The sequence below is a fragment of the Pinus tabuliformis genome, chromosome 6, assembly GCF_031772625.1.
Source record: "Pinus tabuliformis cultivar Carrire ecotype Pingquan chromosome 6, CPIR1, whole genome shotgun sequence".
NCBI lineage: Eukaryota > Viridiplantae > Streptophyta > Pinopsida > Pinales > Pinaceae > Pinus > Pinus tabuliformis.
The window spans coordinates 2043027812-2043044389 of record NC_142292.1 but is presented as its reverse complement, the minus strand read 5'-3'; the positions used below and the strand labels follow the sequence as shown (position 1 = coordinate 2043044389).

General features: G+C 39.8%; 1 protein-coding gene across 14 annotated transcripts in view; it reads right to left on the bottom strand.

Moving 5' to 3' along the window:
* Positions 1 to 2311: 2311 nt before the first annotated feature.
* The window catches only part of LOC149267450 (uncharacterized), a 78039-nt gene continuing 63772 nt past the window's right edge, over positions 2312 to 16578 (bottom strand). For 13 of the 14 annotated variants that reach the window (XM_089432818.1, XM_089432838.1, XM_089432835.1 and 10 more), the window contains 3 exons: positions 3152 to 3206; positions 2996 to 3060; positions 2312 to 2850 (listed from right to left, as the gene is read on the bottom strand). In XM_089432818.1, the coding sequence (XP_089288944.1) occupies positions 3044 to 3060; positions 3152 to 3206 (72 nt within the window). In that variant the 3' untranslated portion in view covers positions 2312 to 2850; positions 2996 to 3043. The remainder of the gene's footprint in view (positions 2851 to 2995; positions 3061 to 3151; positions 3207 to 16578) is intronic. The other variant, XM_089432774.1, reaches the window with a different exon arrangement.

Genomic DNA, 16578 nt, shown 5'->3' with positions numbered 1-16578 from the left:
ACTGAGTATCGTCAACTCATAGGAGCTTTGATGTTCTTAGTGAACACCCGTCCGGACATATGTTTTGCAGTGAATACTTTGAGTCAACAGATGGTTGAGCCTCATCATTTTCACTGGGTTGGTGCCAAGAATCTTTTGAGATATCTTCGGGGCACGATAAACCATGGGCTGAGATACACTGCCGGGAGTGTGATACTCCGGGGATATACTGATGCCGATTGGGCTGGCAGTGTGGTGGATCGTAAGAGCACATCTGGATGCTGTTTCAATCTTGGTTCTGCTTCGATCTCATGGATGAGCAGGAAGCAGAAGTCGGTGGCTTTGAGCACCGCGGAGGCCGAATACATTGCTGCTAGTATGGCCTGTTGTGAAGCAGTTTGGTTGAGGAAGCTCTTTAGTGAGCCGTTCCAACATGTGCTAGATACCACTGTAATACTCTGTGATAATCAGAGTGGGATTCGTATGACTGAGAATCTTGTGTTCCACGACCGATCCAAGCATATTGATATCAGGTACCACTTTATCCGGGATATGGTACAGCGAGGCGCCGTAAGGCTCGATCATATAGGAACTGATGAGCAGGTCGCGGATATTCTCACTAAGCCCCTGGGGAAGGTCAAGTTCCTAACCTTCCGTGAGAGTCTTGGTGTCGTGGAAAGACCCTATGATGTGGGTCCTGTTGGACGATGAGCTCTGGGAGTTCTGGGGGGCTTTGGGGATAGCTTCTCGGAGCTATAAGCACTCATAATGCTTCTACCCCACCCTTGTGATTATTGAGTTGGTTCGCCACTCATTTAATCTGTGCCCCGTATGCATCCTACCCATTGAGTTCAGGGCTCATGGGAAGTACCTCTCATTTGGCCAATGAGGTGTGGAAAAGCTAGACTATTAGCAAAGACTGATGGACGCATCAGAGATTGCCGTACTCTCTATCTAGGATGGCATGGTCCAACCACTTGATCTGGGATCAAGATTTGTGAGGTCTGGGACCTCTGGACTGATTATGTCAGTCGGGGAATGATGTCTTTGTGACTAACCCACTTCTGTTCTGAAATAAAGAAGCCAGCAAAGCAAGTTTCGGCGGGATGACTCACGATGTTAATTGCACTAATAGATGGAGTTCTCCCTAGTTGAGAGGGAGTGTTAAATTTGGACAACTAGGTCCAAACTCCATGTTCTGATGCTCAGATTAAGAGGCTAATATTTTTGTTGGATTCCTCTTTCTGAGAGGTGTAAAATCCATATAAAAATAGTCTTAATCCGATGAGCAGAACTTATATTTTGAATTTATTATTCTTAATAAATTATATGTGCAAGGTCAGCCAGTTTTGTAATGTAGGCTCACATGCCCAACAGATGTGTCACACACCCTCATTGATGGATATATATACAGGAAAAGTTGGAGAGAATTTCAACACAATACAACTCACATCTTCCTCTCTCATCCTAAAAGTACGAGCTACCTGGAGGACGAATTTCAGCCACACGTAGGAAGGACGAAGAGGATCTTTCTGCTGCTAGGGTTTCTGCTGCTAGGGTTTCGCAGAAGTTTGACTTGGGTTGACTCATCTACTGGTTGGAGGGTTGTTGTGACACATGCTGGGCTGGCTGACCAAAAGAGACTTTGCTGGTTGAAGCATCCTGTTGACCGCCGAAACGAACATACACATTTTTCCTGTTTCTGATTTGTCTTCTGTAAGATCTGCTTATATGTTCTATCTGCATTTTGCTTAACTAATTGTATGATTGCTGTGAGAAAAGTGAAATTGCTCTTAGCATAGAACATCTACAAAACTTAACAAGTAGTAACCTACCTTCCTTCGAGAGGAATATCGAATGGAAAGAGGTGTATGACCAATGCAAATGGAAGAGAATGTGGCATATCATCGTAACTGAGCAATGTATAGGGCGGCTGGCTGGCTGGCTGTCCAAGATAGGAGAAATTTTTCCTCTTATGGGGTTACCCACTTTTGGTGAGTAACAGGAACCTAATGTACTTTTATCTATGTTAAGTAATTTTTTATCTATGCCTGTATTGGTATCCACAGCCTCGTAATTCATGATGAATCATCTAAAATTTCTATTGTTTTTAGGGGTCTGGCAAGAATGTCGCAAGATGAAAAATCATCCCAATGGTTGGAGTGCATCAACATATTACAATAAAAAATCAGGATTGTGTTCTCCCTTAAAAATTCCTAAGCTACTCCTAGGGCTATTTCATGAAACAGTAAGCAAGATACAACAGCCAATATGCAATCTACATTCAACACAAGCCATGGCAATATCCATAAGTAACAACAGGGCCCGCATGTATTAGAAGAGACTCAAGATTTGCATTCATTGACAGACTCTGTTCACAGCACATCCATGTGGAAAAACGGATAGTATCTTTTAGATCATGACTCAATCACCTTTCATTAAGAATTGCCTCAGGTACACATCAAAATTGCCCAATTCTAGTTTTTGTGCCTGAACTAAAGAGTTTACCACAATAGTGCTTCCCACACTGCACAACTCATTGTCAAGACTTGGAAATTAGCCAAATCTCATACAATTTTTTAACTAATACAGAATATCTAAACACTAAATTTCAGGCCTGTAACTGTTTTACATGTATCATAACTGACACTGCAGTTTTCTGCAGTGGACTTGAGAATTGTTCACCATGCTGTAACAAAACTTCAATCATATTTTTCAGGCTTGCAAACTATTTCCAGCTCCAACATCAACTATTGTACAACGGCCCATGCAAACCACAAAGGAATCTTAGTACACTCATTGATTCAATGCAGTTTTTATCTTTCAAAACTTTGTGATAGTGTCGCCTCTTAGAAGGGACTGATCAGGAACCTGAGGACAAGGTGATTGTAAAAATAAAAGGAAACACTATTTTTAACGTGAACTCATTTAACCACTTTTATCTTAAAAAAGAAAGAAACATAAATATTGTGCCGTGAATTTTCACAAAAAGTAGCACTGTAGGAAGCTTACAGACCTTGGATAACAATTGTTGCTGCATTTACAATCATCTTGTACTCCAATCTCAATATACCGCTACATCTGGAATATTTTGATAGCAAAAAAACTCCATCACAAACAGGTAAAATAAACAAATAAATTTTTTTGAGTAAATTGGAAAGCAAGAACAAACCATCGTCCCCATCGTCCATCTCCAAATAGTCATCATCGTCATCAAACCCAAAGTTCTGTAGATGTAATTTCAAATGACACTATTAGACTACCTCATATATGCCTTAGATGAGCTCCAAAATAATATTCATCACTCCAAAAAAAAAAAAAAAAAATCACATTAAGCAGTAAGCTAAAAACTATGCAACTAGGCCAAAGATGATAACAAACCATAAAAGAGACATAAAATAATCACATTGCCACGTAAATATGAAAGGAGCATTGATATATAAAATGTATCAGATGTCAAATTAAGATTCAAATCTTAATAGAGAAAATAATTACATCAAAAATTAATCAAAGTATTTCATGATTTGTATACAATGATTAATCTGCTATTGATTCCCTCTACCCCTTGTTTAGAAGAAAAGGTAATGACACGTCCTCAATAAGAGGAAGGTCCTATGGCCGAAGTCAGATGTCTAACGATGGGTGTCTCAGTTTGTGTAGGTATTGAGGTTAGCGCCTAACCCTCTGTGGTCTCCTCCACTGTGTGCGCTCCAGGGCATCCCCCCTGGCCCCCTGCCCCTGCTCATCCTCATCTAACCATTCAAGTGACTTCGCCATAACAGAGCTCTTGACTTCCACCAAGCAATCAAACATAGTGTCATTGTTATCCAAGCCAATGGCATCTACATCAAGGGTTTTCTCACTCTGCTTCAACGAAAACCCAAGATTGTGGTAGATGTAGACTAAGGCATTGATACGCTGCCCTGTTGTGCCTCTTTGTATATATTTTTTCAGTACACTCCAATTGTACTTGCAACCAAAAGCACTACAACTCTAGCTAAGCACACGAATGGAAAATCTTTGTAGATGTGCTACTTTTATTATTTATACCATAATTTCTTCACCAAACACCTACAATAGACAAGAAAAAGAGGAATTAAATTTCATTTCCATCCAGTGGCGAATAGGAAAGAAAGAATACAAACAAAACAAAATAAATCATCAAAACTTGTAATAAAATTAAATTACTTAATTGGTGTCATCGTTCCTTACTTGAACTACCATGTCAAATCCAAATAATCTGGTGCCCAACCTGTATTTCTCCATCTCTCTTGTTATGGTTGAGCGGTCAACTACATTAGCCACCATCCTCTAAAGAGAAGAAAGGAGTCCTTCCATAACCTCGTCATTGAAATTAATAACACAAGGACAGGAAGAAACAAGGTTGATTAAGCTGGACCATGTTGTTCCATTGTTAATCAATCAAATCCCAAGTTATTCTGTTTTTCTAATATCTCATCTCTCCCTTGTCCTCATAATAAGAAAAGGTAAATTTTTTGGCCCTATTCATAGCCTCATACAAGTAGCCATTGTAGTTGTATGTAATGTCCTCTACGAATTGAAGATGAAAGAAGGACGTAATAGCCTATCGATCCCCGTAGGCTAAAGTCCTCAATAAAGAGGAAACCCCCAAAATATCTAGTTTTGGACGAGTTTTGGGGCTGCTGGGCAAAGAAACCCAAAAATGGGGTTTGGAGTAAAATTTACTCAATCAATTAAGCAGAAGAGACCCATCTTGGAAATCTATAAATATAAGAGGATTGAATTCATTTTTGGATCATCAATTGTGGATCAATTCATCTGATTTCTTGAACAAGAGCTCTAAGGGGTTTAGGACCCCTTCTCTCCTATCAATTTCGGTGGTGAAAGATTCCACCCTACTTGATAAATCTCTTTGCATCTTTACTTGTCTATCTTGTTCTGGCATAGGGCTTTTCTTCGTGATTAAGGAGCAGTGGCGTATCTCTGTGATCGGTTTTTGTGGGACAGTGTTATAACACCTTGACGTTGGATGAATTTTCCTTTGAAACAAAGTCTGGACAGAATGTTGTATGGGTAACCAGTGTATGAAGCAGAACGTAATCCCCAAGGGTTGCACTCATTAAACAAATGCATTGTTGAGGACAGACTATAACTCTGAGCCACGAAATATTCAGTTCTGACTGAGGCACGAATCCTGGTTACCTTACAGTTAGACCCAAGTTCATCCGGAAGAACCCGTGAAGTTGTAGCACCGAACTTTTCTTTGAGCAAGGGGCCAAGGTCAATGAAGGGTAGGATTTGTGTTTCCTAAGGTTCAGCGAGACCCGTCTTGAGATCCATTTCGTATTTTTTATAGTAAACCCGGTATGCATCTTCGTTGGTAATTTTGGTAGGGTTCCTGAAGTCGAACTCCATAGAGCCAAAGTTCTGAGGGAGGTGCGGAACCAGTAACAAAGCACCAAAGACTAACAAAGAGACAAGAGCATATTTGTAATCTGAAGTGTGATTTGATGCATCACGAGGTTTCCTAAAGCCAAACTTCCCAATTCGAAATCTAAAAAAGGGTGTGAATATGTAGCAGCGTAACAGAGTTTCGAGGAGCACGAGGATCATATTTGCAGTGGTGCAAACCTAAGGCATCTAAGTTATTCCGATTAAGAGGAACACCATATGTTGATTGTCAAACTATATATTAAGTTTAATCAGTGTTTTTTTAATTTATTGGTTTGATGGGACTGGATCTATTGAACAAATTGGTGGAATCATAAGATTTTATTGTTAAATTTATTTCGTATTGAAAAGTCTATTTGTGTGGGTTGAAGTTATATGAATCAACAAGTGGAGAGACCGAGAATTGAAACCCGGACGGAGGGCACCCGAGTAAACGCGCAGAACTAGGGTTTGTAGCAGTTTTTCGGCGTTGGGCACCATGGAGGGGCGTGAAGGGGGGAGTTCCACTCCCTCCTATAGTCATGAAGTCTTAAATCGTTTCAAGAGGCCAGTGGAAGCGAAAATCGGGAGTATAGATAGAGGAAAACCAGAAAACAGCAGATCACAGGGGCAGGCAGAAACGCAGGAGGAAGTCAAAAGAGAGAAGCAAATAGGAGGAGACAGTCAAAAAGCTAACCCCAGAAGTCAGTTAGGACCATGTAAACCTAAGACATATATCACACCTCGAGTGGTATTAAGTGATCCAGCGCTACAGGCGCATAGGGAGCACATGGCGACTTATGCAGTGATATGCAAATCCATGGGGCTATGGCCAACAGAGAAAGCTTTATACGCATGGATAAAGAACCATTGGAAACCTAAGGGAGAAATAGATCTGCACCTTGGATCCAAGGGTTTCTTCACAGTTGTGTTCTCAAATCTAGAGGATAAAGACAGGGTGTTTGAAGGAGGACCATACTTCTATGCTGTTGCAGGCCTCTATATGCGGCCATGGGTGATGATTTTTGTCCCGGAACAAGAAACATTTACATCGGTGCCAATATGGATAAGACTCTACTCCCTACCTCTAGATCATTGGCTGCTAGAATCTTAAAAGCCATTGGAAATAAACTAGGGAATTTTTTAAAAATATCAGAGGCCACACTGAACGGAAAATATACCTCCTTTGTCTGAATATGCGTATAAAAGGACCTTTCTGGGGCTCTACCGGATGAAATAATTCTAGAAGTATATGATGAAGAATGGGTGCAGGCAGTGGACTACGAGCATGTCCCTTTATGATGTCGTAAATGCCATGAACATGGGCACCTCTTCAGAGACTGCCCTTTAAATAAAATGGAGAGCAGTATCAAAGCAACCTGAGGGAAAGAGACTGAAAGCTTTACCAAAGTGGGAGGCAGAGGAAAAGGAGGGAGAAAGAACCAGAAAAAAATCTATGAGGAAAAGCAGCCTAGTCATAATAGGTTCAAGATATTAGAAGAAGAAGCGGGGGATGAAAGAGCGAACCAAGTACTGAAGGACAGTCCTGTAGAGAAGGAAAAGGATGAAAGCATGGAGGATAGACCTGAAAAAAGCCAACAAAAGGAGGATCAGCCAAGCACTATGGAACTTGACAGGGACCAAGAGATGACCCCAAGCGAAGTGGGAACGGAGGATCATGAACTGCAGGAAATTCTGGAAAGGGAGCAACTCAATCTAGAAAAGTTCCTGGAGGAAGGAACTACCAAAGGAGTGGATTCGCTACCTCAAGAGGAGTTTAACAGAGTACAACAGCTCTTCCTCTGGAGAACTCAGGCAAAGGGTTCTGGGGTCAAAAGAAACCATGACAGTCAGGACAACGGAGGGGTTAAAACGATGGAGGCAACAGTGGGACAAGCTCCCAAGAACCCAGGAAGGAAAAGAGGAAGAAAAAAACAGAATGAGTTGCTGATAGAATGTGGAAAACTCATGATCAACTCAGGTAAGATGAAAGACCTAACTAGTTACTCATTTACAAATCTTTCTTGATGAAGCTCACAACATGGAATATTAGGGGGCTAGGAAGTAAAAGGAAACAAAGAAATCTCAGCAATAGAATGAAAGAAGAAAAACCAGATATGGTATTTATCCAGGAAACAAAATGTTCTATAGACAAAATAAGAGAGATACATAGCAAATGGCTTATTAAGTATGAATATCTAGAAGTTAAAGCAGACAACGCAGCAGGAGGAATTCTCACACTTTGGAACCCCCAGAAACTTGGAATCCTAGATGTTGAAGCATCCAGGAACTACCTATTAGTGGTCATCCAACCTTTGGGAGACAAGGAAGTTTATTTGATCACAAATGTCTATGCTCCACAAAAGCTTGAAGGCAAAATTCAGGCTTCTAACCTCATTGGAGGAACTAAGAGAAAGACATCCGGGGATCCCCTGGATTCTGGGAGGGGACTTTAATATGATCAGGTCTCTCTCGGAAAAAAAAGATGGGACCAGATCACTAGGCAGAGATTCCATAGCATTTCAGAACTTCATAAACAACATGAGGCTAGTAGATACAGAAACTAATAATGGTATCTTTACCTAGAATAATAAAAGGGGAGGGGCTTCTCAAGTGGCCTCTAAACTAGATAGATTCATTATCTCTGAGGACCTCATCCTCACAGGCATTGACTTGTCAGCTATGATCCTCCCTTTTGGAGGCTCGGATCACTGGCCTATTCAACTAGAAGCGGCCTTTATAGGAACTCCGAGGAACAGACCTTTCAAGTTTGAAAACATTTGGCTTACCCATCTTGGCTTCATCAGCAATATTGAAAAATGGTGGACAGAAGATTTTCATGTTCAGGGTACTAAAATGTTCCTTCTGCATCAGAGATTGAAACACATCAAACTCGGGCTTAAAGATTGGAATAAGAATGAGTTTGGCAATATCTTCGAAGCCAAAAAAGTAGTTGAACGGAAGCTACAGGAAATTAACCAAGTCCTCATCACATATGGCTTCACCAAGGTAAGAAACAAGCTAACTCACTGCAAAAGGATTCAAAAGACTTGTGCAAACAAGAGGAAATCTTCTGGAAACAAAAATCGAGGGTACAATGGTTAAAGGAAGGAGAAAGGAATACAAGGTTTTTTCACAAGTCTACAAGGAAAGCAAATCAATACCCACGAAGAAATAGAAGATGCCCTGGTTCAACATTTCCAAGGCATAGCAGAGGAGCCTCTCATAGACAGAACACAATTCATCAATGATTTCACTAAGCACATTCCTAAGCTTGTGACAAGAGAAGACAATTATAATCTTAACAGGCCAGTGAATGAAGAGGGGGTCAGTGAAGTCATCAAAGAGATGCAAAATGGGAAAGCTCCAGGTCCGGATGGTTTTATCGTTGACTTCTTCAAAGCATGCTGGAAAATAGTCAAGTAAGATATCCTTGATGTTGTGGAGGACTCAAGGAAAAACAAAATTGTTCTAAAGGCGCTCAACACCTCTTTCATAGCCTTGATTCCTAAGCAGGAAAATGCTAAGACACCAGATAGATTTAGACACATAGCATTATGCAATGTGATGTACAGAATTATTTCCAAAATAATTGCAAACAAGCTCAAGCCCCTTCTTCCAACTCTAGTGTCTGAGGAGCAAACTGGATATGTGGAAGGTAGGCAAATTCTAAATAACATCATTCAAGCTCACGAGGTGGTCCACTCACTTAAGAGCAATAAGCAGGCAGGTATGATTATACAACTTGACCTAGAGAAGGCATATGATAAGCTAAGTTGGGCATACATCAAGGAAGTACTAATAGCATATTTCTTTGACCACAACTGGATAAGATGGGTAATGGCCCTTGTTACCACCTCAAGTTTTTCAATACTGCTAAATGGCTCACCATCCAAACCATTTAAGCCTTCAAGAGGACTCGGACTAGGCGATCCGCTCTCACCCTTCCTCTTCATTCTCATGATGGAAGGGCTAGGCAATGCAATCAAATCTGCCAAAGCAAAAGGCAAAATTCAGAGTCTTAAACTCACCCTGAATGGGAATGCTTTGACTCATCAACAATTTGTGGACGACACCATGCTGCAAGGTACACCTACAGTCAAGGAAGCTCATGCCTTCAAACAAATCCTGAACGACTTTACTAAGGCTGCGGGTACTGAGGTAAGCCTTACCAAATCAAAGATTTTCTTTTTCAATATTGATATTGCTATTCAGAGAAACCTCACCAGAATTCTAGGTTTTGAAAGAGAACTGCTACCCTCCAAATATTTGGGAGTTCCTCTAACAGACAAACCTCTGAGCAAGACAGTTTGGGAGCCTGTTACTAATAAACTCCAAGACAAAATCCGGAAATGGACAAACAGGTCTTTGAATTTAGCAGGAAGGCTAGTGCTTACAAAAGCCATCCTACAAACTGTCCCCATATTCATGTTTTCAGCCCTTATAGCTCCTAAAGGAGTTGTGCAACACATTAGAAATATCCAAAGAGATTTTCTTTGGGGCAAAGGGGAAGAAAAAAAGAAATGGGCTTTGGTAGCCTGGGAAAAGATCTGTAAACCTAAGACACATGGAGGTTTGGGACTTGATGACCCTGAAACCCTCAACAAAGTTTTGGGGGCAAAACTATGGTGGAGATGGCTAAAGGAATCGGTTTCCCCTTGGGCCAAAGTATGGAAACAAAAATATGCAAACAATTGGCAAGAAAGGGAGCACATTAGAATGTCTGGGCTCATCAAAGGCTCCCACATTTGGAACAAAGCTTGAGAGAATAGAGCCATTGTGCAAAAACATAGCTTCTGGGAAATAAGAGATGGAAACCTTGCTTGGTTTTGGGAAGATAATTGGCAACAAGAACCTAAACTGTTAAGAGAATAATTTGACAATCTTAAGAAGGATACTGACAACAAAGGGTTACTCAGGGTAAATGACTTCTGGGATCAGGATAGAAGCGATGGAAAATGGAGAATATGGAAGAACCTGATTTACAGTGATGACTCTCCGTTGAAGGCCCAGGCAGAAGCTCTTACAGACATCTTGGAACAGAGAAAAATTCTGACATCAACATCTTCAGACCAACTGAGATGGGGTAAAAACAATGAAGGCAACTTTAACCTCAAAGAGGCCAAGCGAGTAGCCCTTGGGCTTGACTTTCCAAACCCTGATACGGTATGGAAGGACCTATGGCAGAACCAAAACTGGATGAAAATCAAACTGTTCATGTGGTTGGTGCAACACAAAAAAATTCTAACTTGGGAAAACCTTCGGAAGAGAGGTGTAATTGGTCCATCTAGATGCCAGTTGTGTGAATCACAAGAAGAAACTATGGAACACCTTCTCAACCTCTGCCCATTCACCTCCACCTTGTGGAATTGGGTGGCTTCAATCTTCAGACAAACTGACAGGGACATTGGTAGCATCAACAGGACATTGAGGAATTGGAGGAGAAATTTCTCTAAAAATGAAATAATCAACAAAGCTTGGGCTTTGGTTCCAGGCTTTCTAATCTGGGATGTCTGGAAAGAATGCAACAACAGGATCTTCAAGAACAGGATTGGTACATCCCAGAGCATCATGACCCAGATTATAAGACAACTCAAAGAGACTGTAGGAACCCTTATAAAAAACCCCCCTAAGAACCAACCTCAAGATCAGGATGTGCAGATACTTCTGCATTTGGGCCTACAGGGGCTCTTCCCCCAGGGCATAAGCAAGACTATAAGTCATATAATAGCTGATAAGGACTTCTGGCAACCTCCCCCCCATGGTTTTATGAAATGCAATATAGATGAAACCTCAAAAGGAAACCCTAGCATGGCGGGTTATGGAGGAGTAATAAGAGATGAACAGGGTTTCATAAAAGCCATCTTTCACAGTCATTTGGGGAAGGCCACAAATAATATGGCAGAGCTCATGGCCCTTGAGCAATGCCTAGAAATCTTAAGAGACTCCAATTTACATAACACCATAATTGAAGCTGATTCTGAACTGATAATCAATTCGGTCAAGAAAATTTGCAATGGCTCAGCACCAGAAAAAATGTCGAAACACTAGAGGTTACTGCAAGTCTATCAACTTATTCAATCCCACCTGCGCACAATGAGAACCCTTAGTTTCATTCATGTGCGACGAACAGCCAACAAATTAGCGGACATTTTGGCAAATGAAGGCGTACTATATTCCAAAAGCAATAAAAGATATGACTGGATAGGGACTCCCCAAGGACGACTACAGGAAGAGTGTCACAGACATGCAACCTTAGATAGGGAATACTATCAGAGCAGGGGAAATAAGCAGGGTGAAGCTTGATGAAAACAGAGGAGTTTTGGTCTACACGGGGAAGAAGTACGAGCAGGATGAAGTTTTACTCTGGTCTTCGGGCGGGAAAATGCACCCGGAACACTAAAATCCTATGGTTTCTGGGCAGGAAACTACTTATAGGATTTATCTTCGAATGTATCAAATATACATTAAATATGGCCCTTCAATGTTTTGTGATGAGTGCTTATTTAAAGAGTGGGCGGGTCGATGAAATCGTAGTAATCCAATGATTTTCGTGCGGCAAACAGCAGGACTGTTAACCTTCCAAACAGACCCAAAATGCAATTAGGCGGTGTCTTTATTATGTTTCGAGCCCAAAGGTGCAGTTAAGTTCCATGCAAGTTGAACAGTCCTTTCGAGAACGCATAAATCCGGTGGATTTCGGGAGGATAAACAACCCGGAGGTTATCTCCCAAGTTGGACCTGAAATGGTTACTAGAGTTGGTACATTCTTTTTTCGGGTCCATGTATATGGTTAAAGGGTGAGCATGAAGGACACCCGATATAGCCTCTTGACCGCTAGATCTTTGTAGAACGATCAAATGGTCATGGAGAGTTCTAGTTCCATGGAGGTAACGTTGAAAGGTTTTGTGGGCCCTCGGCGCGGATTATGGGTCCACGATCGGGGTATATAGGCTATGTGGGACTCGACTTTCATGTGGGCAATAGCTCCTTTATATGTATATTATGTAACTTTTTTCATATAGTTGAATAGAAGGACCTAATCTTACTTGAGCAAAAAAAAGAAAAGTCTATTTGTGTGGAATTAAATATTTTGAGAAAATTTTTGAAACCCTAACTACTTAAAGGGAAAATCTAGGGCAAAATCTTCTCAACAACACTACATTGTATCACCATCAACTAGGCAAAGAATCTTTACCAAAGGTTTGCTAAGATTACAATTAGAGTTACGGTTTTAGACCTTCTAGAATCTTTTTGAAATTCCACACATGGCTACCCCAGAAGAGTGAGTAATAGGTGTTGATGTGGCATCCTCTTGTACCATGGTGGTCAACATGATAGGTCAACTTGTTGGAGGCATAATGTTTCCATACAACCTCTGCTTGACGTGATCTTTGCACCGTTGGAAAGGTCTTTGAATGTAGATCAACATCCAGGGGTCTCAGCTAAAGGAGAGAAAGCTTTTACAGCCAAAAATGCCAATTTGATGCCTCAAAATGGCTCTGGAAGGTTTCAAGCCCCAATTTTCCAAATTGGGACCCCTCGTTAAAATGACTATGCGAGTGATGACAAATAATATAATGATTTAATCCAGATCATACCTCCCCATTTAGGGAGGCCTTTGGTCCCCAAAAGCTTTACTAAATGAGGTGATAAAATTTTCCCATACCTTCTTCTTGGAGTGTCACTTTGCTTTGCCTCGTAGTTGTCCTTTCAACCTAATCCACCAAAGACCATGCTTCCCCTATCTTGCATTGTGTCTTCTACCAACTCTACCTGAGCATCCAGTGTTGAGTCCTCCATGGAAGGTAGTACTCGCTCCTCTTCCTAAATCAACATGGAGGGCTCATAGAGTTTGAGATTCTCCACATTCAGTACTAAGTAAATGAAAATGTATGGGGGTAGATTAACTTTGTAGGCATTATCTCCCACCTTTATCGATATCTCAAAAGGAGCATAGTGCAGAGTCTTGATCTTCTTACGAGGACCCTGTAGTATTTCCTTGTTCATATGCAACCAAACTCTGTCTACCACTCTGAATGACTTCTCTATTCTGTGTTGATCATGTCCAGCCTTATATTTTTCCAGTGACTTCTTCAACGTCTCATGTACATGCAAAGGGATAGGCCTAATCTTCTCAACATTTTTTTCTATTCTTAATACATCTCCTGTGAGGTCCTCCCGCACTCCTTGCTATCCATATACAAAATCCAAGGGTGGAAGTGGCAAATATCCAAAACAAGTTTCAAAAGGTGACTTCCCAATAAAGTGTGGATTGCCTTGTTATACGAGTGTTGTATATAGATCATATTTTCATCCCAGGCCTTTGGATGCTTCTGATTGTAACCCCTCAAATGTTGCACCGTAGTCCCGTTGACTACTTATGTATGTGGATGGAATGTTATAGGTCTCTTCAACATAGTGTCCATCTTTTCCCATAATGTAGTCAAAATGCACTGAGAAATTTGGTATCCCTGTCTGAGATGATGCTCCTTCATATCCCAAAGTGCACTCAAACATGTTCAAAGAACATGTTTGTTGCTTCTTATCCTTTGATGGTCCTTTTGCAAGGCATGAAAACGCACATGTTGTTGAACCTGTCAACCACCACAAATACATAGTCATGTCCCTTCATGGTTGTTGGTAAACCTTGTTGAAATTGTAACTAGGTTCGGTCTTCATAATTATGTTTTTGTAAAGAACTAAAAAAGAATTTATTTAAGACAAGAAAAATAATTTTATCATGTCCCATTTGGACATCTTTAAAAGAAAAAGAAAAAAAAATTAAAAAAGAAAAATGTTAGATGATCCAAAAATACTTTTTTATCATAGGTTATAAAATTAGAATAAAATTAGAATAAAATAATTATTAATTTAAGATATTAAATTAATAATTATTATTCTAGAATGTTTAATTATTTAATGGAGACTTTTAGAATTAGCATATTGTTGTAACTAGATATGACTCTCCAAATGTGTCGTATCTTAGGCTCTATTTTAGGAGATTAGTTAGCTAGTTGGTTTGAATGGCATTTAATGTAAATGGACACTTGTTATTTAATAAGTGATCCATAATTAGAGGTAGTTAGGACATGGAGCTTATAAATAGCTCATTGCAAGAGTGTTTTGTTGTTCGGGTGTAAGCTCTTGCAAATCAACTATGTAATTGTTTTTTCTGATTAATAAAATTACGTGTCTGAGGACACTTCTGCCATTATTGTGGTATCAGAGCTCCAGTAATGCTGCAGTGGATTTGAGGAGATTTCAGCTCAACAAAGTCCTGGAAAACTCCATTCAGTTGGCCAGCAAATCATTGGTATGGAAATTCTACAGTTTTGTTTAAAAGGAAAATAAATTTTATCATTGATTTTAGATTTTTTAAATCTAAAATTCATTTTTTTATTATAAAAAAAAATTGCCTCTGCTCAGCGTTCACACTTTTCTTCTGCTCAGCGTTCACCCTTTTCTTCTGCTCTTTAAAAAAATGGAAGTGAGACTAGGATCCTCCTCGGTTTTATTATAAATTGAGCTTTCAATTTTCTTCTGTTCTTTAGAGATGAATTTTTGACAGCAGAACCCTCCGCTTCATTTGTTTCCATTGCATCAAGTTTTGAAAATTCATCATCTTGAGATTCACAGAACTGTATAATCGATCGAGCACATTGCATGCAATATGGAATAATCTGATCATTGAGACAGGCCTTAAAGATTATTATGATAAAGACATTGAGGAATTGCGGCTCGGATGTACTGGCTTGCCCTGGATCAGTATTGATAACGTCGCAAATTTCCATGTTCATCGTCCAGTCAGTATGAGCTAAGGCGTGCACTGTGCCATGAATCAATTCTGTTTGGTTTTCAAGAATAAACATAGTTCGTATGCATCTTTAACCCTCTGTAATTTTGTGAGCACAAAGCGTTCTTGGTACAAATTCTGAGAAGGCCACGACATTGCAGCGATAAAGTAAAACTCTGCGTGGATTCGTTGCCAGATCATAAGCGACGTGCCCGAAGACTACGTGAAGGAGGGCGGTCAAGGTCATTTTTTTTACTACCGGTCAAGAATTTCACTATATTCAAATGAGCTTACTATGGCTGAAGCCGTGTGCCGTGTGCATCGTTTTTTTTATTAAAGTTCATAAATACGACTTGAAGGAGGGCTGTCATATTGGTGCATCGTTCAAGATTGAACATTTGGGTATAATGCATAATAAAGCTTTTGTGTAAAAAACATTTCCAGAAACGTGAGCTCAAGTGATTTCATAAAGTTTTCATAATTATTTTTTAATGGGAAGTATGTAACGACACTTTTTAAAGAGTGATCATAAATTGTTTTAATGGAGAGATAAGGTATGTTTTAAATTGTAAAAATTATTTTGGAGTGATAAGTTTGAGTGATAAATTTGGAGAGATAGCAAGTGGAATGTGAGAGAATGAGTGGAGTGTTTCCATGAGAGATTTAGTGAGAATATTTATATGAGAGATAAGGTTTTTTTAATATTGTATTTTGGAGAGATATGGGGTGTTTTAATTTATTGTTTGTGGAGTAATAAGGGGATGTGTAAATTTTTGGATTTTAATTGTAATATTTGTGGAGGAATAAGGTGATTTGTAATTTTTTGGAGCAATAAGAAGTTTTTTTTTGTAATTTTTTGAAGGAGATAAATGTAACTCAAAGTAATTTTACTTTGAGGGGGGGTAAAAATTTGTTACCAGATTGTGCATGGCACCATTGTAAAAAGTCAAATTTTGAAAGTTGCCCTGTAATAATTTGAGAAATTGACTAGAGCCAAGTGCAAAGCTCAGTCAATATTCTCCTGTTTTGACGACTATTCGAGGGTCAAGGCCAAGCCCCGACAGTTCGTTTTTTGCATCGTGTGTTGCTGTTGTGTTGACTATCTTGTCCTTTCTGTTCTACTTCTTGGTGCGTCTCTTCATTGCAAAAATGTCTAAGTTGATTAACTTATTTTCTGATTCCAACAAACTAGAAGGCACCAAATCTTATAAAACGTGGCATCGTCTTATTGAAAGCACACTTATTTACAATGAATTATGGCAAGGAATATGTGATGGCGATGTTAAGCCGAATAAACCCACAGATGCAGATCCACTCGCAAAATGGGAAATCAAGAATGCTAAAGCCTTAGCTCTTATTAAATCGTCTGTGAATGATGAAATGTATGTACA